The sequence below is a fragment of the Bradysia coprophila genome, unplaced genomic scaffold (assembly GCF_014529535.1).
Source record: "Bradysia coprophila strain Holo2 unplaced genomic scaffold, BU_Bcop_v1 contig_232, whole genome shotgun sequence".
Classification (NCBI taxonomy): Eukaryota; Metazoa; Arthropoda; class Insecta; order Diptera; family Sciaridae; genus Bradysia; species Bradysia coprophila.
The window spans coordinates 15,464,712-15,485,092 of record NW_023503493.1 but is presented as its reverse complement, the minus strand read 5'-3'; the positions used below and the strand labels follow the sequence as shown (position 1 = coordinate 15,485,092).

The following is a 20,381-nucleotide window of genomic DNA, read 5'->3' as shown; positions in this document are numbered from 1 at the left end:
AAGCACAAGAAACCTGATAGTGAAACACAAAAAAGTCGATTTTCGAGATTCGAAAGTAACGATTCCGATTTACAAAAAGAAGATGAGGTTTCCAAATACATCAACTTTCCACCAACTTCGAGTGCTTCGTTCGAATCTGAGTTCGACATAATCACCAAGTACTGGAAACCAAGAAAGAAAACATTGCCAAAATTATTTCAATTGGTAACTACGAGACTGCATGTTCCAGCTTGTTGTGGTAATGTTTGGGAAAATACTTTTGCAATGAAAAATAACCTAAACCCAGATACCATTAATGAAATACTTATTGTAAAGGATAATTTCTGAGATTTGATTTTTAATTTCAATAATAAAACAATACTGAACTGTAAGAAACTTTGTCCGTAGAATTGACGTTGTAAAATCATACATTGAGATGAAATATTTAATGTCGTCGGTAATGGTATCAAGAGCAGCTCATACAATATCGAACTTATCCATATTCATACAGACTCGATGAGCATATCTTTTAATGACCCATGATCGACCGAACTCGAGCACTGCTACACTTATTTAAACTCAAAATTGATTTACCTAAGTTCAACTTAGCACAATTAGACTTGACTGTTCGCAAGTGAGACTTCAATAAATTGTACGAACTCAGTCACTAGATTTAAAATCTCACTCGTCTGAGCTGAGATTTTCGTATTACCCATCTGCTCGGATGGGCATGGTTTGCTACTTACTGAATTTGCAGGTCTCTGATTAGAACTCAGCCAGTCTTATCTCTGACGTACATACATTTTTTTCTAAAGTAAAGTCAAGGTCTTCCAAATATGATTCTAGCCAAAAAAAAAAACGAAAATAGACTAAATAGAAAGAAAAAAAAACAATCAAATAAACAATTTCATTTCAGCCGCACATTGCTAACCATTTTCGACAAGTCATATCAACTAAAAAATTGTCAATTTGGCGTGAAAAAAAGCTCTGAATAAGATAACGAAAACGAACTGTAACGGCAAGTGTGAATAAAATTTTCATTAGAATGAAAAGGTGACAAGACCCTCACCCTATCAATAATAAAATTCATAAAAATGTATATCCAAAAGCTGTCCCCACTCTCCCTTACACACATTTTCACACAAATTTAAATTTATTTTCTATTGATTTAAAGACGATATATTGAATATCTCTCTGGGGAAACATTGCGCCCACGTTCAGTGAAACCTATTTCGGTAAATAAAGATACGCACGAATAACAAAATAAAATGGATAGAGTTAACATTGCCTTAATAACCAAATAGAATATCGGATGAGGTGGAATGATATTGACAGAATGTCCCTTTATTACGATGAACTTACGTTTTTAATAATACGAAAAGTTTGCAAAATTATGAGACATTGCAGACAGTTTGGATAGCCTCTATGGGCCCAGAGTCAATAAAATAGAAACAATTTGCAAATATTGAACCAAGCCAGAATTACGCTAAATGGTAAATTCATGGAAAGCAACGTCCGAATCTCAATGAATAACAAATTATATAATAAACAAGTGCCGTGTGATGACGTAGGTTCCTTTATAGACGAACACAATACAAATTCAAGTGGAAACGATGTGCATGGGCGAAAGAGGCCGTCTGACGACGCAAAAACATTAATGTATGAGATGTCTAGAAGCCTCGAAATACCGAAAATAAAATAAAAATTTGTTTATTATGCTTATACCGTACTGGTGGCTCGGGTATATGTGTAGCAGTACATAAGAACGGATGAGTCATCAAGCGAATTTATGAAAAGAAGTGAAAAATATATTTCTGTTGCGTACATGTCCTGATTTTCAAGTGTATAATTTAGAGAATATTTATCAAATTCAGTACACAGTCTCACGTATAGAATTTACCTGCGAATAAAGGTAATCCTAACAATTTACAGCAAAGTGAACAATAAGAAACACAATCCAAATCGAATCAATCTGCTACACGAAATTGTCCTTTTTTCTGAAACAATTTCTATTTTCAATTATTTCCACGACAACAACACAAATCCGCGTCAATTTCAGAATTCATTGCACTGTACACTTCAGTTAACTTAATTTCGATTTTATTAATTGAACTATAACTTCAGCTCGATGGAAAATATGGTTTTTCTTTTGCACCGATCCAACTCTATCCTTGTTGGAAAATTTCTCAACACAAAATGGCGTTGCACTTTCCTTTTACAATGTTCGTCACAGTGTTGGGTTTCGCGCATGTCAATAAATTGATATATCGCACTGTTGGAAATTCAAGAAAACGAAATTGAAATTGTAGTTGGTTGCAATATGGCTGATATTGTGACTGACACTGAGGGATTTTCGGGATATGTAATATATATGTGCGCTTAAATACATACAAAAACCAGTAATAATACGGGAGTAGGTATTGCACAAAAACAGGAATAAAGGAAATTTTGAGAGGTTCTTGACCTTCATCAACAAATTTCGGGTTTTTCCCTTGATATAAATACCTATATCAATTTGTTCAACGGCATTGTTTTGCCGTGTTGTTCCAGTTAATGGAGTAATTTGAAATTTTAAGTGCACGAACTAGTCATATAGCGACAATAGAAAGCGATGAACTTTTACATCGAAATGTATGATAAAAATATTGAAGTAAAAGATTTTGTATCAACGCTAGAAAATACTTTGAACAATAGGTATAACAGATTTAATCGTGTTATGACGACACGATTGCTGTTTCGAAAAGGTATAATTCAATAGAAAACTTATACATATTGTGAACAAGGACATTGTGGGTGTAGCCTATTGCAGATCTGTTATTGATAACGAAGAAACAAAAAACGGCAATCTGTGGCTATTGCGATAGCAAAATGAATATTTAAAGCATTGAAGTTAAAGATTTGAATTGGAAATTAATCGATTGAAAAGATAGATCGATAGATTGATAGATCGAAAAGAGTTCTAGATCCTTGCCAGCTGTGACAAGTTAAACAATTGACAGGAAATAAATGATGTTGAGAGTTATTCAAAACCTATGAACAGAAAATTTCTCTTTTTAAATTTCAGTTCAACGAATTTTCATTAAAATTGTTTCTCTGTGAAATATTCAATTCCACGAACTGGTTTTATTCCACCCATTCTACAGAGACAAACTGTTTAAAGCTCTAAGTTATAAGAACGGTTTTCCATTCGAACTCGAATGCATCATGTTCAGTCAGACAAAAAATTGGGTTTTCAAATAAAAAATTGACAACAGTCATGATCTTCGGGCATGGCGTTTCTGGAAATTTATTATTCACACGAACAGGCAATAGATTTTATTGTCACTTTTTATAGTCTGTCTCAACTACCGGTTGGAAAATTTCGCTGGGAGTACTATTAAATGGAAATTGCATCGGAAATTTTGTAAAACTTTCTGGTGCATTTATTTTAGTAAAGCTTAAAAGTTCCAAAAAAGGAGGCTAACACAAAGGTAAATCCTAATCATTGGAACCTAATTAAATAAATAATTACTATAAACAATTGTCCTACGTCTGTTAACTGTTGGTGAAGTTATGTGGTAAAACTACCGAAATTTTCATTACAGTAGAATTCGATGAGTTTGCGGATCCAACAAAGAAATATTTCTGTTGATGGTAATTTGTGATTATGGTAGACTACCATTGGTAGTAGACTAAAGTGTGAACGTTCTCTAAATTGTAAAATTCGGAAAATGAACTTTATTTGGTTAATCAGTTAGTTCAATCGTCTTTGGTTGTACCACACACCCTCATTTTAATTCAAGCTTGTAGTTTGGCTATGCATGAGGAGTTCTTGTAGTTCTTAGTTAAGGTTACAGAAAGTTCTGGCGCCAGCCTTAGTCAATTAAAAGATTTAATTCATCAAGGAATTTGAGCATTCAGCACAATCATCTTAAGATATTAATCAATTGTTTACTTTATAAAACTAAACTAATAAATTCATCATTATCAATTCAAAGAACAGTACTCAGTACTCAGTACCCAGAAATAGATAAGAAGAGAAGGAGAAAGATAGAGACAAAACATTGAGTGTGAAATTAGCTACATGAGCCGCAGGCGGTTTGCATTTGCCTAAGTCCACAATATTCTTAGACCCGTACGATGTACAAGATTTCATCCGTCTTCGTTCATATCTCTAACAATTCGAGTCCCTGAATAGGGTTTCCTTTTGTGGTTGTATCGATATACCACACTGAGAAAAAAAAATTACTTCTGACACGTATAAAGTGTGGTAAGGAAGTTATACACCAGACACGTGTGCGTACTTCCACACGACACGTATTTCCATACATAGTCATTGTATAATATACGATGACTAAGGTAAGAAACATGCGACTAGTATTTTATACAAGACGTATGTATAACAATACGTGTCGTACGTTAGCACGCATACGTGCCTGGTGTATAACTTCCTTACCACACTTTATACGTGTCAGACGTAATCTTTTATCTCAGTGCAAGACAGAGAATATAAGTGGCAATACAAATCCAGCAAAAAAGTTTATGTGTGCAAATCTGATCTGAAATATGAGAGTTGGCAGTTGGTTTTTTGCTCGAAATTATTTTTTCTACAATTTATTCCGCTAAGTCAATTGATTATTTCAGTTATTTTGTTATGCATCGTCTACCACGTTTAGCACATCTCACTAGGCTTATGCATATCACTTGATATGTTCTCCCTCGCGTGCGGGCGGGTCCGCATAGCTAATGTTATCGGTTTATTGACAACAAACAAAACGATCATTCGGCAAATAAAATCGTATTCTAGTTATGTTCTACACCAGCTAAGGAAAATAACATTTACTTTGAATGTTAATGTAATAATGTGCAGAAGTCAGCATAAATTATAAACGAGTAAATGGTAAGAAATGAAATCAAAGCAGAATTAGTCTGTTCTTCAAGTCTGTAGGTTGTGGTATTTGTTTCATTTCCGATTTGAGTGAAGTTAGCAATTCAAAAATGAAAATTACAATTGTGTTCGGATTGGTATTGTTCGTCCTTATCCAGGTAAAAAATTGATTTATAGCGAAAGGAACGACGTTATCGTTTTGTGATTGTTTTAGGAACTCCATACCAAAAGTACACCTTTAGATAAGATGCCTAAATCGTCAAGAAATATGCGAATCTCAGAAATTAAATCGCTTCTTTCAAATTACATCGGTTTCCAGCAAAGTTGTAACGACCTTGTAGACAAAACAGGCGAAACAACCGATAGACAACTCGGAGTAAGTCCCTTGTGTCGTTGATATACCTCAGATTCATTGCAAATACAAAACGTAGATAATAATCGCTACGAAAATCTTTGCGTCGAAAACAAACACCAGTGAATCGGATTGGGAAAGAATCATGTCAGGTGACAAGGCATTACTCACTGCCGACGAACTTGTTCGAATCGATTCCATTCCAACGAATGATGACGAAAAACTAGAAAAAATGTTAACAATACTGGCTAAGTCACGTATGAATAACGAAGACTCCACGCGTGTTATTCAATTGATAAACGATTGTAGTGACAGCTTACCAAAGGATCAACAGATAAAAGGAGGAGTAAGTGTATAGCATTTAATTTGACGAAGATTACAGGTCACTATTCTCATTTAATTACTAGTTAAAAGCAGTCATGACAGTGATTTCTGCATGTTCTGGCCAATCTTACGAACGCGTTTTGTCGTGGTTTCCAGAATTTTTCAAGCGACTTCACAGCACTGATAGGATGTACGACAATCTCGCAGGTGATCATGAACAATTTATTTAATTTGGAAAGTCCTTGGAACTATGTAAGTGAAACTAAACAGACTCAAGCTAAAGCTACGATTGTAGTGTAGGAACAAAACAGAGTCAAATAAAATGTTTTCGTATTATAGCAATAGAAGATAGTTTCAATCTTGTAGCTTTATACAGATACTGTATTTATGCACTGTACACATACTTACATCATTCTTTTTTATAAACAGTACGAAAGTAATATGAGACACTACCCAAAAATTCGAAACTTCAAACTTATTTGATAAATGTTGTGAATTGTACATACGTAAAAGAAAACTAATTGACTACTTGTGGGCGATTATAATTAATATGCCATTCGCTGCCGCTATCAAATAGAATTTTTTTCATAAAATTCTTTTCGCCTACGATTAGAATATCTATTAAAACCGAGCCTCTTTGTTTCCATTGTACACACATGGTTTTACTTATTCTTGCGAAGGGTAATAATACTAGTCGGAAACTATTTGCTAAAAGCATGGATTTGTTCAATTCTTTTTTTTCCCCATTACCGCTGACCTGTCGCATTAATTTCTAGGTTAATCATAATCAGTTTCTATAATATTTTAAATTCATAATTTAACATAAATTATACCATATAATATCAGTTTCTACGAACGATACCACCACTCTTTTTCTCTCTAAAAGTCAGCTCATTCTAATTAGTCTGATACTCTAATTACCATTCCGTGAAAAGGATACGAAGCATTTACATCATCATTTACATTTAGAAAATGTGTAGCATCCAGACAGTAATCATTTTAAACCCTTCTAAAATTGAATTTCTCCATTTGTGGTTTTAAAACTTGGGATAATGAAATTGGTAGCTGCATGGGTTTCACAAAGTAAAACAAGTTAATTTCGAAAAGGGCAACGTAGTGACGGTAATACCATTAAATTATCCTTTGTGTACCGCACGGATTAAATTATTTAGAGAACGAAGTTAAAATGCGTTCTTTTGTTAAATTGTACGTATGAGACCTTTACAACTGTTTAAAACATCGTTTCGTTTTTGCGATTAAACTAATTATCTAATTATCATCATCTGATGTAGAAGTATGTGATTGGCTGTATCGAAAATTTCATTAACAAGCTCGGAAAACATCAAACTAAAAAACTTGTTAACTGACGCACTGACGCAGCATCATTTGTTGATATGCTCTGAATATTTCCAAAATCAAGTTTATGTCAACAAATTAACCAGTTGCAGTTTATGATATCAATAAATTTATGACGCATTGCCCTTTCCTAGCCATAGTCATGTCGGTGTATAGTAAAGTATGAGCGGAAAACGTTCTCGAAGCAAAAAAGTGAACGTCATTGCTTATCCTTAACGTAATAATCGCGCAGTTAAGGAAATTTACAAGGCAACACATTCACAACTCAACACATCGTTCGCATTTTGTGAGCTGAGAATATTATTACGATTAATCTGAACCATTAACATAATATGCCTGTTAGTTTGAGTCGAGGTGGTGGAGGTGGTCGAGGTTGAACTTCATATTTTCCTTCAACCATGGTCGAAATGACAATTTGGAAATATTTTCCCTTGAGCTTATAGGATTCGGAGATAATAAATTAATGCGTGTGTGTGTGGAGGCCTGGTGTGAAGCGAAAGAATAATATCGGATTGACGTTATGTGATGATTGATTTGCATTCATTGGAGAAATTTTCGAAAATGGAGTCGACAGCTGAAAGCTTTATGTTAAATTAATGTTGAGTTGATGAAAAGACCGGTTAACTCTCGGGTAGAGCCTTTACTATAACATGAGTAAAGGGTTTCCAAAGATTTTCCACATGCGAACGAAAGGTGTCTGTATTTTCGAAAATAAATTAAAAACAAATTTCGTTAAACTTCTAGGTTTACAAAAGTAACGAGTTTTTTATTCAGTAAAATTCTCCAAAGTCCATATGTAACATGAATACGAACATGGAGTCAACATTGAATATCTAGCAACTATACGTTTGTGTTAACTGCCCCCATGTTCTATAATCACAGCTCACAATTCTGCATGATCGCTGGAACTCTTTGGAAATTTGTTAAGAAATGCTTTGTCACCTTCCATAACAGCAACCAACTTATTATCAATACACTCTTTATCTGGTATAGTTGGCTGTTTCGGAATTTTCGGTTCGTCTTCTCGTTCGGCCCGGTGAATTCGGTATTTGTCTGGTTTCTTTGGATCTACTTCCCACTGCTTCTGATCGTATTCGAATGGTTTTCGTCGAGTAAATAGGGTAAATAAATCTTCTACAATCTGTCGGTAAATGCTAACGGTTCGATATTTCGAGGTCTTGACGAAATTTACCATTCGGACATAAAGATTTCCCACGGTTTTATAGTTTTTATCGCCAATTATTTCGTAGCAATCCACCTCAAACGCTGAGCCCGGATCATCGGATCGTACTTCTGGTTTTGGTCCGTAGAAAATATTGCCAGGAAGCCAGGAATAAAATACCTGAAGTGCATTTATTATGGTTTCATGATCTGTTTTTCCACGAATCTTTTTAAGGAGTGCGCTGGGAATTATATTCTTACTATCAACGTATGAATCCATCAGATGTCTGATTTGCTGATCAATAGCGGTTCTAAGTGTTGCGTCAACATGGACAGTGGCAGCAAAGTTGAAAAATTCCCTCAAAAACTGGAACGGAATAACATGATGACGGGCTAACTCGACCGTACCGGTTTTACCCGGTAAAGTACCTTTGCGTGAAGGTAAAACTCCCTGTGTGGACGGTCGTTTTATAAATTCAAAGCACTTGAGGTCCTCAGTGACACATTGAATGGACGCAATGAATGCCAACAATGCTACACAACTCAACAACAAATTCTTCTTCCACATAATCACTTTACACTTCAGACGATGAACAACTTTTGTATGTTAATATGAAAACTGTCTTATTTATATGTGTGCAATTTTGGTTGCTCAAGGCAGAGAGTTTAGAAGACTATCAGTTTTTTTTTTTTTTTTGAAGCGGGACCTTTAGAAGTATTTTGACCAATTCCAGATAAGGTACATTACATTAAATGTTGCAGAGATTGTAGCAGAACTATATGATTATGTAATTGATATTAGGTAGGTACGCAGGGTGGATCCGCAATTTATATGGCTATCAAAGTATCAGTCCTTTGGATTCACAATCCTATACAGGCTTACTATGCGATCCGTAAATTCAAATTTAAATGGGATGATGAGATCAACGTTCGATAGTTGCCATTGTTCTTATTAATACTTGATTTCGTCAACTATTATCGATAGTTATATTTGGCAAATAAAGCGAATTTGAAACTAATAGTCAATGATCCGCTTTCAAAATGATCCCTTCAAGTCTCGGCAACATATAAAAATTCACAGGGTTTTTTGTGTGCCCTGTGCATTTTGATCAAATTACATAATCACACAGAATAACGACTGCTCTTAAATGCCTTATCTGCGTTACTCAAAAACATAAGAATGGGCTTGGAGGTCATTGGAATAAAAATATTTTGAAAATATTTGAGTGAAAGATGATACGAGAGAATTACTTTGTGAATTCAGTCATTGATTTAACTATACTTTTGCTAATATCTAACAGTTAAGTGCCGTTGCCGTTTGATATCACAGCTGTTATGTTTTCTTTTTGTTTTTGGTTGAGATAACCACAGCGAAGTCTCATTGTTTTGTTCTCTACAATTAATTAATTGTTACAGTTTGCTGTTTTGTCTGGCTAGTCCACAATAGTCTGTGACTTGAAATGGAAAACAAATACTGCTAAATCTAAGCAGTCGATCAACAAGAAGACGTTGAGGATCTAGCCTTCCACCATTTTCAATTTTTATCACTAGGAACACCAATAATTCTGACCTTCCGACATACGATATAAGCTTTCTAAACAATTTGTTAGTAAAAATACAAGTCATTGGCCAGTACATACATTTCGAATCTGAAAGTTGTTAGAACCTTTTTCATTATTAGTCTGGATTTCAGACTCACACCTTTCACGTTTTCATTAATCCCTTTGTTCCAATTTTAGTTTTAATTAAATGCAACTCTCATGTAAGATACTACTGTGAGATTCTTCTTGGAATGAATCGATAGATTTACATCGAAAAATTGTGTCTTTGAATAAAATCATCAATAAAAGTGATACTTTGAAGATCCCTTAAATTAAGATGTAAAACAATTAATCATTGAGGTAATCGGACACCTTTAACCTTTCATACGAAGAGACAAGAAAATAAATTTGAAAAAAAAAATCTCGAACGTAGGTTGCCCTCATATAATAATTGTAAGCTCCAATAATAATGTCTAGAAACCAGTCTTATACATACATACGTCTTGCTACCACAATATTGTATACAATCAAACGATGAGTCATATTAAGGGAGAGAAAAGAATAATAAAATTGGATGGGAAGTTAAAATGAATGAAACGAAACTTTTTCATGAATAATTTGGTCGGTAAATCAAGAAAACGTTAGGTCCAATCGGAGGTGATTAACACAAATTTAATTAAATGAAAAAAAAAGCATTTAACTTTGAATTGAAAAATCGATATAAGGTTAAACATCCAAACACACAACTCATAGCCAAGAAATAATCAAAAACTGTAATTACCAAAACAAATGCGTTGGCTCAACTTCAAAACTATACGCACCGATTCTATTTTCTTATTACAATTGAATACAAAACACTAGCAGACTTATTAAAAGAACTTTTTGTGTCTTCAATCAATTTCACTCAGCTAAATACTTCCTTTCCTTCAAAACTATGGAATGGCTGATTTTTCACAAATAGTCAAAACTCATGCGCTCTGGATAACACACAAAAGAAAAAAGAACACACACCAGTGCCAATGGAATGGAATTTGCGCATACAGAATTACGTTTTCCTTATGTTTTTGTACAAATAGAGAATTTTTTCATCGATTTTTTCGAATCGTTTTTCGGAATCCTTTTCAGTCGAAGTATAATAATGTAAGTAAATGGAAAGTACTTACGGTTGCAATTGATGGCAACATATTTTTCTTCGTTTTTAGCGTAACTGAAAGGTGTGAGATTGATACCGATATATGATTGTACTCCTACTGCATTCCCGCAAGGAAGTCAATTGTTCGTGATAGTTAATGCATTGACGTGTTTTTCCACGCACAGCTTACGATAGTAAACCTTCGCATTCATTTTTAATGATTTTCGGCTCGATTCACGAACTACATTTCCCATTGGAACCTTTATCAGTACCTTCATATATGAGCATGTAATTTTATAAACTTTATTGTGTTCATTCTGATTGCTGTGTGACTGAAATGTTTAGTAAAATAGTATTTACGATGTGTTGAACTGAAATAGTAGGTTCACATACACCTAATTTTTAGTCAACAATTAACTTTTATGTGAGCGATTGCGCGCTCTAATTAACCGAAAATTAACAATGATTGATAAGAATTAAGAATTCTTCATCGTGGTAAATGACTCCAACCCACTGAGCTGGTTAATAACTTGTTAATGGAAAAAATTCCGTACCCCTCGCGGTGATAGAAAATTTGTTGAGCATTTTGAAATCAGTGTAGAATCCCTAATATTCAAGCAATAAAGATAACATTCACAGATCTAATGGTATCTTGGAGATCCAACTTTCCGTTAGTTTACAATGAGTTCTGAGCCAAGTGGTACAAATGTAGAAGGGACGAATCGAAAAATGTGGAACAACAAACCACCGAGAAGTATTATTCTTGGTATTATTACAGTTTTCAATAAATTGGCAGTCAAATAATACGAACATTGGTCAATACAAAGTTTCTGAGATATTAGTGGAAAAATGCAATAAAGTGCTGGAATTTCACAAACTCAATGTAACTCAACTCCAAAACAATCGTAGCCGCAAATTTATTTTGTTTCAGCAGCAATCAATTTTTCATAATCTAAAGAAATTGCACAATAGCAAATGGTACCATGGCATGATATTACAACGTTTTCGTATTAGGGATAGAAAAGCTAAAGCATGAAAAGTGTGTAGGTAATAACGTCGGTAATAACAGTAACAAAATTATGTTGTAAGTGGAATTAATGTAATTGTTCGAATTGAAACAAACGACGATAGCAAGCTTTCGCTCCACTCCAATTAAAAAGGTATACGTTGGACACAGTGAACTTTTGTGCACATTTTCATTATTCTGGCAAAATCGACGACTAGGAGATGTAATTGTATGGTAAGGAAATTAGGAAAGAAAATTAGTATAAATGTCCTTAACTACTTAATGGATGTGTTGAAATGAAGTTAATTAATTATTCATCAGTCCGGCTAGGTTCAAATGGTGATTCATTCAATGGTATCATTATTTTAAAAACCCAATGATTTTCAGAAGAGTTAGTTAAAATGGGAACGAAAAAATTAGTCACAGTTAATCAATTGTAATCAACCGGTGGTACAAAACTATATTTTACCTGGAAGCCAGACTAATTCCAGGCGTGGCGTTATCTAACATGCAACAAACAAATTTATTGTAAATTTTCAAATTACTAGTTCAATCAGAAAATTTACTGCTGTCTCGTGTAACGGACCAGTGGAAACGAATGAAGATGGTTAGACCACGCTAACCTCTGACCGCCACTGTATCCGGAGGTCGAAACAGCATTTTGTCTCCACTTTCGCTTCACGCGAACCATGGGAAAGGGATGGGTAATTATGTTCTGTTTGTTTGTTTTGGTGTTTGTTCTGCATGTTAGATAACGCCACCACTGGAATTAGTATGTTTTCCAGGTAAAATAAAGTTTTGTACCATTGGTCGATTACAACGAGGATAATGTTTTGGCTGGATAGGTTTTTGCTTTAGACAATATAATACACAGGTTTTGTACACCTCTTTTGACAGTGAATGTTATTACTACATCAACGATGGTTGCCTTTCATAGCAATTATCCGTCCATTCATAATTCCTCAAGCACACGACTAGCTATAACAACATCAGGTTGCGTTACTACAGTAAACGTTAATTATATGCGGCAGTTCATCGAACTAAATTAAATAAAAAACTTTTACAAGTATACTCAGTATACTAATCAGAGTGAGTGCATTTTCGTTGGAAAAATTATGATTGAAACACATTAGCCTACATTGCATGACTTATGTGTATAAATGACATGGTGTTTGGAGGAAAAAAATGACATATAGAATTATTGATAAATGATGTCGAAGATTGTAGGTCACACAGCGAATCTAATGAGTCACCACTGCGATTCGTCGCTCTTAAACTTCGATGTCAAAGGACAACCTGTGATTTTTACTATTTTTATCTACGAGCATTACAACAAAAATCATTTGAACTATAAATTGACGAATGACCGTTGACCATGGTAGTTCTAATAATTGTCAATCATCCTATTACATCCTATTATTCACCTTCTATTCCTTCATAAATAAAGAGAACTCTGTTATGGTGAGTCATGACTAGTAAGGACCTTCAACATTTTTCTCATGAATGCATCTCATTGACACACCCAGTTAGAACATTTGAAGGGAATGTGTTGGCTTAAATAGTTTATTTCACACAACATTTACTTAAAAGATAAAATAAAAACAAGAGAATTAGTAGAGCATCTACCATGATCAGAGGATACATGTTCATTCAATGTTATGTGCGGTACGGTGTAATTTGTCATTCTAAATGAGAACGAAACGAAATATTGATTTTCCGCACACAATGAAAGATAGGGATTTGAACATTTTGTACTTACATTAAGAAAGGACTCCAGAAACTTTTTATTTCACTGAAACATTATTGCGGTTTATGGCTGAATGTGTCACACTTTGTATTTAATCACGAAATTTTGTTTTCCAATTTTTATTGTACAAATTATTGTGAGTAAACAAAACAAAACCACAACAAATCTCTTATCTTATCTTTCTGTGACATTGACATTTCACGTAATGATAATTATTTTGTTTTGTATGTGAAGAAGCTGTGTTCTTTTGAAGGTTGTGTTGGTTGCGTACATTTAGGAAATACAGTTCAAGTTTGGCGGTAAAGAAAAGCTGGATGTAGAAGACAACAATAAAAAAATATTTCTCAAACTGCTCTAATAACAGAAAAATCACGAAAAGTCAGGGGAAAGTAGCGGAAAGAAATGTCACCGAAAGTCACGAAAGGTGAAGAAAAAGTCATGAAGCCATTAAAATTAGGCGATATTCGGAAAATCCGTTTTCCTCCTTGCCAATAACGTCAAAAGAAGGGATAAGGTCAATCGTTTATCGTGCAAACAAAGGTTCTGGAAAAATAAAGATTAAGATACCTCCTGAGTTGGCCGCACAGACTGTGCCATTAACATTTTCTACTGGCTCCTCCATACAAGGCTGTATACCTTGAGGAGGTCACGCAGATCGCCATTTTATTAGATACGCGGGAACACACCTTTTCCATACAAACAAATTCACCAAAATTGAATTTGTATGGCGTGGTGAATTTTTTGTATGAAACATGATGTGTAACCCGCGAATCTGCATCTGCGTGACATCCCCAAAGTATACAGCCTTGCCCCCATCGACTTAGAAAAGGATGTTTTGTGTGTTCAACATCCATCCGTCTTGATAGGTGTTTTAACCTGGTCTTCAAGAATCTAGACTGTCTTGACCAGTACTTGTTGTTCTTCCTGTCTAATTGTGGTGAGATCTGGTCATCAACCAGTTCACTAAACTATTTTACTGTGGATTTACATAGCAACGTAAAAGTGACAGATGCAAAAATTTTCTCATACGGCAACTCGAAATTTCATTCATAATTTTAATTTTATGAATGAAATTTCGGGTTGCAGTATTTAAAAAACATTGCATCTGTCACTTTTACGTTGCTATGTAAATCCACGGTTACTATTTAAGAGAAATCTACATTGTTGCCAACATTTCGGGGCAAAATTATTATTATTTTTATGATAATTTTGGACTCTCATCCTTTTTAGAAAAAGTACGACCATCATTTGGTGTTAGAATGTGTTAACTCCGAGAAAACTCAAAATATGTGTCAATTTTCGTGAAATGTTGAGTTTTCTCGGACTGAGGTTATATTACAGCCTGTAAATATTTTTCATATGCAGAATGAGCACCAGCTGAATATCACCAGCTGGATCTGCTAACACACTTATTGTATGATAAACAATCAAAACACATTCTTAACAATGTGTTTACTTCATTCATACGTGTTATGTGCGCGTAGATGACGTTAACGTAGAAATGCACTGTGTGTAGGTTGTCTTTGAATTGTATACAATACAAAGTGTTGTTGTTTGTACACCAGCTGGTGATATTCAGCTGGTGCTCATTCTGCATATGAGAAACATTTAGCAATTGTACCACAAACATTCAAATTTTTACTGAAAACTAACAAATTTTAACACGAAACGATGGTCGTACCTTTTCCAAAAAGGATGAAAGTCCAAAATTATCATCAAAATAATAATAATTTTGCCCTGAAATGTAGGCAATGCAGTTATTACTCGACATCTATGACGTTTATTTTACTACTAATCTAAAGTATAGTTTCCACTTAAAAAGGGCACTCCGTTTAGCCTCCGTTTACATGACAGTTGTAAAATAGAACAAAGGAACTGTCACGTAAACAGAGTAAAAAATTGAAATAAATTCAATTTCCATTCCGTTTGCGTGACAGTTCCTTTGTTCTATTTTACAACTGTCATGTAGACGGAGGCTAAACGGAGTGCTCTTTTTAAGTGGAAACTATACTTAAGTCTCTGCATCTGACGACGTTATTATCAGGTGCAACCTTTTTAACTTGATCTTTCATGCAAGGCTCTTGCTTTCATGAGCTTAATCAACGCACTTCAAGCATGGGTGATACTCTAAATATGTGAAACTGGTCAGTGTATCATACAACTAACTACTTTTGCTTGAAGTGCGTTAATGCAAAGTGGCGGGCCTGGCGGGCAGTCTTCGTTTTGAAGTTTCGTTCAAGTATTTTTCGTCGAATTCGTTCAGTATATTTCGAATCTTTTTTGTGTATGAAAAAAATCGAATGTCATTGCGGTTGTCAAACTGTACGCCTTTCGCAATTGGTTGTAGCTGCTTTGGCGTTGCACCACAAAAATAACTTTGAATTCATTTATCGGTCGGCTTACTTCAACTAATTTAACAATGGAGAATTTACGCAAGCATTTAAGCCAAATCCGTGTTCCCGATAATCAGTCTCATGTGTACAAAGACGAATGCGTCTATTCGTACGACACGCCTGTGAGTTTGTAATTCCATTGTTATCGATGCTTTAACCATTTTTTTTGTTGTACTTTTTTATCGCTCCCCGAGCTGACAATTTTGCTATGCTTCGGTGTATATTTGGCTACATTGTTCATAAATTCAATGATTTTGCAATATTTTGCCGGATATTGAGGTTATGTTTACAATTGCAAAATGCTTTGTTGTTATAGGAAACCGATACCGGTCTGTATGTTAGTCTGACTACATTTCTGGGCTATGGTAAGGAATATGTAGATGGCTATTATAAGGCTTCCGGAAATGCCGTATTCTTGCATTTGAGACGCGAGAAGAAGGAGGTACACTCTAAATTATTATTTTTCCATGAATTTGGCCTCAATACGTTTATGTTTTGATTGGTTCAGATACCATCAGACGAACAGCAGGCATCTGATGGTCCCGAGAAGAAAATCACTCGATTGGCCATCGGTGTCGAGGGTGGATTCGATCCAGAAGCAAATAAACGCAAATTCGAATACACAGATCACTATAATGTTGTCGTATTTCCCGGCCACGACATTATACCGTATCCGAACGATGACTTGCCGCTGCAGGTAAATTATTAAAATTTCGCATTCACCCGAACCGTTCGCATTGAAATTATCTATGAATCGACAGGTGACCAATGCGATTCAGGGAATTTTACTGTCAGAATCTGTGATCTCGAAAATGGAAAAGGAATCGTTGGCTGGTACGTGGGATGGTGAAGCGAGACTAGTATCGAAATTTGCCGAGGGTCTGTTACAATTGGAGAATGGCGTGAAGATACCGCCATCGGGATGGAAATGTGAAAAATGCGATCTCACTAACAATTTGTGGTTGAATTTGACTGATGGATCCATATTGTGCGGACGAAGATTCTTCGATGGGAGTGGTGGAAATGATCATGCGGTATGTTGTTACTTACCAATTACATATTTCAGTAAAGTTGATAGGTCAATTAGTCCTTGGAATCATTGTTTTGTTTGTTCTTTGGCGTCTAGGTTGAACATTATGCGGAGTGTAAATTTCCCCTAGCCGTTAAATTGGGAACAATAACACCAGGCAAGTACAAAGCATTTCGTTTATAATCCCAAATGAAATTCTAAAAAATAAATTTCCACCACAGATGGCAAAGGTGATGTGTACAGTTACGCTGAGGATGACATGGTCGAAGATCCGAATTTGATAAAACATTTGGCTCATTTCGGTATCAAAACGAATCAATTGGAAAAGACTGAAAAATCGATGGTCGAACTAGAATTGGACCTGAATCAACGCATCGGCGAATGGAGCATTTTAACGGAGAGTTCGAGTAAATTGGAGCCGATAGCTGGTCCCGGCTTTACCGGTATGCAAAATCTTGGCAATACGTGCTACATGAACAGTGTCATGCAGGTGGTATTTACGATTCCCGATTTCGTTCATCGTTTTGCTGAACGAGCGCCAGAAATATTTGCGGCATATCCAGCTGATCCTGCCAATAATTTCAACGTACAAGCGTAAGTTACAATTCTCCGGTATTTGGTTCTGATCTGTGTACAATGTACGGCGATACTCAATCCTCTAGTGCCAAATTAGCTGTTGGACTGTTGAGCGGAAAGTACAGTTCGGTCGCTGAAAACTCATTGGACACCGAGTCGACTGGGATATCTCCGGCAATGTTCAAAAATTTGATAGGCAAAAATCATCCCGATTTCTCTACGAAGCAGCAACAAGATGCTCAGGAATTCTTCCTCCACTTGGTGAATGTTATCGAGAAGAATAGTCGAAATCAACCGAATCCCGCGGACGCGTTGAAGTTTCGTGTAGAGGATAGAGTTGAATGTTGCTCGAGTGGTAAAGGTAATTCTCGTTGAATCTTCCATTTACTCGGTTCGTACTCTGAAAAGCAAATGTCTGTCACATTCCAGTTAAGTACACGGCGCGAGAAGAGTGGTGTTTACCATTACCGATTCCGTTGCATTTGGCTACTAATATCACTGAAGTACGAGAATATGAAGCAAGACTGGCTGAAGCTGAGAGTAAAGGTCAAAAATTGTAAGTTCGCACAGTGCGTGGTGCGAAATGTTTTCGCTAAATTTATTATCCTTAACCTCAGGGAACCAGACGCTCTCGTTCGTCCGCGCATTCCACTGATGGCATGCCTCCAAACATTTGCTCAGGAAGAAATCGTTGAACAGTTCTACAGTACAGCAATCAATGATAAAACTACAGCAAAAAAGTAACAGATGCGTTACCACCGTTACAATTTTCCGAAATTGATCTTTTAATTTGCTTTCAGAACCGCCCGCTTAGCCACCATGCCCGATTATTTGTTGCTTCATTTGAAGAAATTTACTTTGCGCGAAGACTGGACGTCGATAAAGTTGGACGTTGCGGTTGAGATTCCCGATGAACTGGACTTGACTTCGTTGAAAGGAGCTGGTCTTCAACCGAATGAAGAACTTTTGCCAGAACTGACTGGAAAAGCTCCCGAACTGCCGCCATTCGATCAGGACGTTTACTCTAAACTTGTAAGTCAGTCGAATTCTTAATGCTGCAGCGACTGATTGAGACAAATCGTTGTTTAATTAGATGGACATGGGTTTTCCGCCAAACGCTTGCCAAAAAGCCTTATTTTTCACGAAGAATTCCGGACTGGAGTCAGCAACTCAATGGGTAATGGAACACATTACTGATCCAGATTTCAGTGATCCATTGGTGCAACCAGGTGAGGCTCTTGTGATGACTTTGAGAGTTTACAAGTCAATGGACAGTCAGTCAACTTCATTCTTCTGAAAAACAAATTGAATTTTAGGGACCGACACAAAGCCCCAAGCCTTTGTTCCCGATCCAAATGGTCTAGAACTCATTATGGCTATGGGATTCACTACCGCACAGGCAACGAAAGCACTGAAAGAAACAAATAACAACATTGAACGTGCAGCTGACTGGATATTCTCTCATGCAATGGAAATGGATGCAATGGAAATATCGGAAGAAGCTGGTGTTGCAACCGGAACAAGCCAACAATATCGAGATGGAAATAGCAGTAAGTCATCGAACAGTCTGAAGAGTAACGAGTCAAGTTAACCGATCATTAATTGTCTTTTCTCGTAATAGAATACAAATTGGTGGCATTCATTTCGCATATGGGTACATCGTCACAGGTCGGGCATTATGTGTGCCACATTCTGAAGAACGATAAATGGGTAATATTCAATGATAGCAAGGTGGCCATTTCACAGAATCCACCGAAAGAATTGGGATATTTGTATTTATTTAAACGGTCGTAAGTTCTTGTGTCTACAATCTACTTTACTATGTGAATGGAATTGCGCAATAAATTGATTTTTCTCTAAATATTCCGTTGCTTTGTTTTATATTGAAAATTGCATACCATCGCGCAGGTCATTAAAGAAATTTCTAAGGTCAGTGCGTCGTTTTCAAAATTAGAAATTTTCAGCGTGTCATCGCCAACGGCTGTATAATCTCTATAAGTTGACTACTAAAATTAGTAAATCTAAAGTCGATATTCAGGAGAAACCCCAATATATAAATTGTTCATAAGCCAGTTAAGATCGTAGAAGATTGCTAAGATAAGCCACGTAGGTATTAGTATACGCGGATACGTGAATTTAGTGCGATTCGTATACTAACAGTAGTCTGACACTACCATCTGCTGAAGAATCTTTTTCAAAATTGATTTATTAAACAAAATTGCGGTTTTCGATGTTTGATGCATTAATTCTTAAATTTCTTAGCAAAAGGTTCTGTAACAATATCAACCAACTTCGGTGCAAAACAATCTGCACCTGCTGCTTCAGCTGGCTGCTTCGGCTGCTTGGGAACTTTCGGCAAAGACTTAGGTAAGGTTTGTCGTTCTGCTAGATGAATTCGACACTTGCTTCCTTTACCTGGAGTTGGATCTACTTCCCATTGGGCTTTATTGTATGGGTACGGATCTCGACGATTAAATAGGGTGATTAAATCGGTTACAATCGACCGGAACACATCAGCGGTTCGATGTGACGCACTGTCGACGAAATTAACCATTTGGATGTAAAGGTTGCCAATCTTTTTGTAATTATCATCGCCAATTATTTCATAGCAATCAACCTCAAATGCTGATCCTGGATCATCGGATCTTAGATTCGTTTTCGGCCCGAAGAAAATATTGCCAGGCATCCAAGAATAAAATAGCTTCATCGCTCTTATCACCGTTTCATGCTCTGTTGGTGCACGAACCTTTTGCCTGACTTCGCTGGAAATTAAACTCGGCTTATCAACGTATGAATCCACCAAATGTCTGATTTCCTGATTAATAGCGGTTCTCAATGTAGCACCAACATCGGCGGTTGCAGCGAAATTGAAAAATGTCCTCAGGAATTCGTATGGAATAATATGGTGTCGCGTTAA

General features: G+C 35.9%; 3 protein-coding genes across 24 annotated transcripts in view; 2 read left to right on the top strand and 1 right to left on the bottom strand.

Moving 5' to 3' along the window:
• The window catches only part of LOC119076952 (kinesin-like protein unc-104), a 37,234-nt gene extending 23,582 nt beyond the window's left edge, over positions 1-13,652 (bottom strand). For 8 of the 22 annotated variants that reach the window (XM_037184013.1, XM_037184012.1, XM_037184015.1 and 5 more), the window contains exon 1: positions 13,478-13,651. The gene's annotated coding sequence lies outside the window, so the exon portion shown is untranslated. Of the gene's footprint in view, positions 1-1,879; positions 2,154-3,813; positions 3,819-10,361; positions 10,523-13,477 lie in introns of those variants that run through there. The other 14 variants (XM_037184005.1, XM_037184008.1, XM_037184016.1 and 11 more) reach the window with 5 other exon arrangements.
• On the top strand, positions 4,856-5,866 carry LOC119076953. The gene is made up of 4 exons (XM_037184029.1): positions 4,856-5,004; positions 5,061-5,222; positions 5,278-5,544; positions 5,606-5,866. The coding sequence occupies exons 1-4, from the start codon at positions 4,957-4,959 to the stop codon at positions 5,750-5,752; spliced, it is 624 nt and encodes a 207-aa protein (XP_037039924.1). The 5' UTR covers positions 4,856-4,956; the 3' UTR covers positions 5,753-5,866.
• Positions 13,653-15,754: 2,102 nt separating the features above from the next.
• Positions 15,755-19,327, top strand: LOC119076951 (ubiquitin carboxyl-terminal hydrolase 5). Its single transcript, XM_037184004.1, has 13 exons — positions 15,755-15,980; positions 16,175-16,300; positions 16,367-16,555; positions 16,620-16,892; positions 16,985-17,045; positions 17,110-17,482; positions 17,551-17,825; positions 17,894-18,020; positions 18,082-18,204; positions 18,265-18,496; positions 18,558-18,693; positions 18,781-19,014; positions 19,086-19,327. Exons 1-13 carry the CDS (start codon positions 15,885-15,887, stop codon positions 19,256-19,258), a joined length of 2,418 nt encoding a protein of 805 aa, XP_037039899.1. The 5' UTR covers positions 15,755-15,884; the 3' UTR covers positions 19,259-19,327.
• The last annotated feature ends 1,054 nt before the right edge of the window (positions 19,328-20,381 follow it).

Coding starts and splice junctions, on each gene's coding strand:
- LOC119076953 (XM_037184029.1), top strand. CDS start 4,957: ATGAAAATTACAATTGTGTTCGGATTGGTATTGTTCGTCCTTATCCAG. Junction 5,223..5,277: donor CAACCGATAGACAACTCGGA/GTAAGTCCCTTG, acceptor TACAAAACGTAG/ATAATAATCGCTACGAAAAT. Junction 5,545..5,605: donor ATCAACAGATAAAAGGAGGA/GTAAGTGTATAG, acceptor TTTAATTACTAG/TTAAAAGCAGTCATGACAGT.
- LOC119076951 (XM_037184004.1), top strand. CDS start 15,885: ATGGAGAATTTACGCAAGCATTTAAGCCAAATCCGTGTTCCCGATAAT. Junction 18,694..18,780: donor TGATCCATTGGTGCAACCAG/GTGAGGCTCTTG, acceptor ATTGAATTTTAG/GGACCGACACAAAGCCCCAA. Junction 19,015..19,085: donor ATATCGAGATGGAAATAGCA/GTAAGTCATCGA, acceptor TTCTCGTAATAG/AATACAAATTGGTGGCATTC.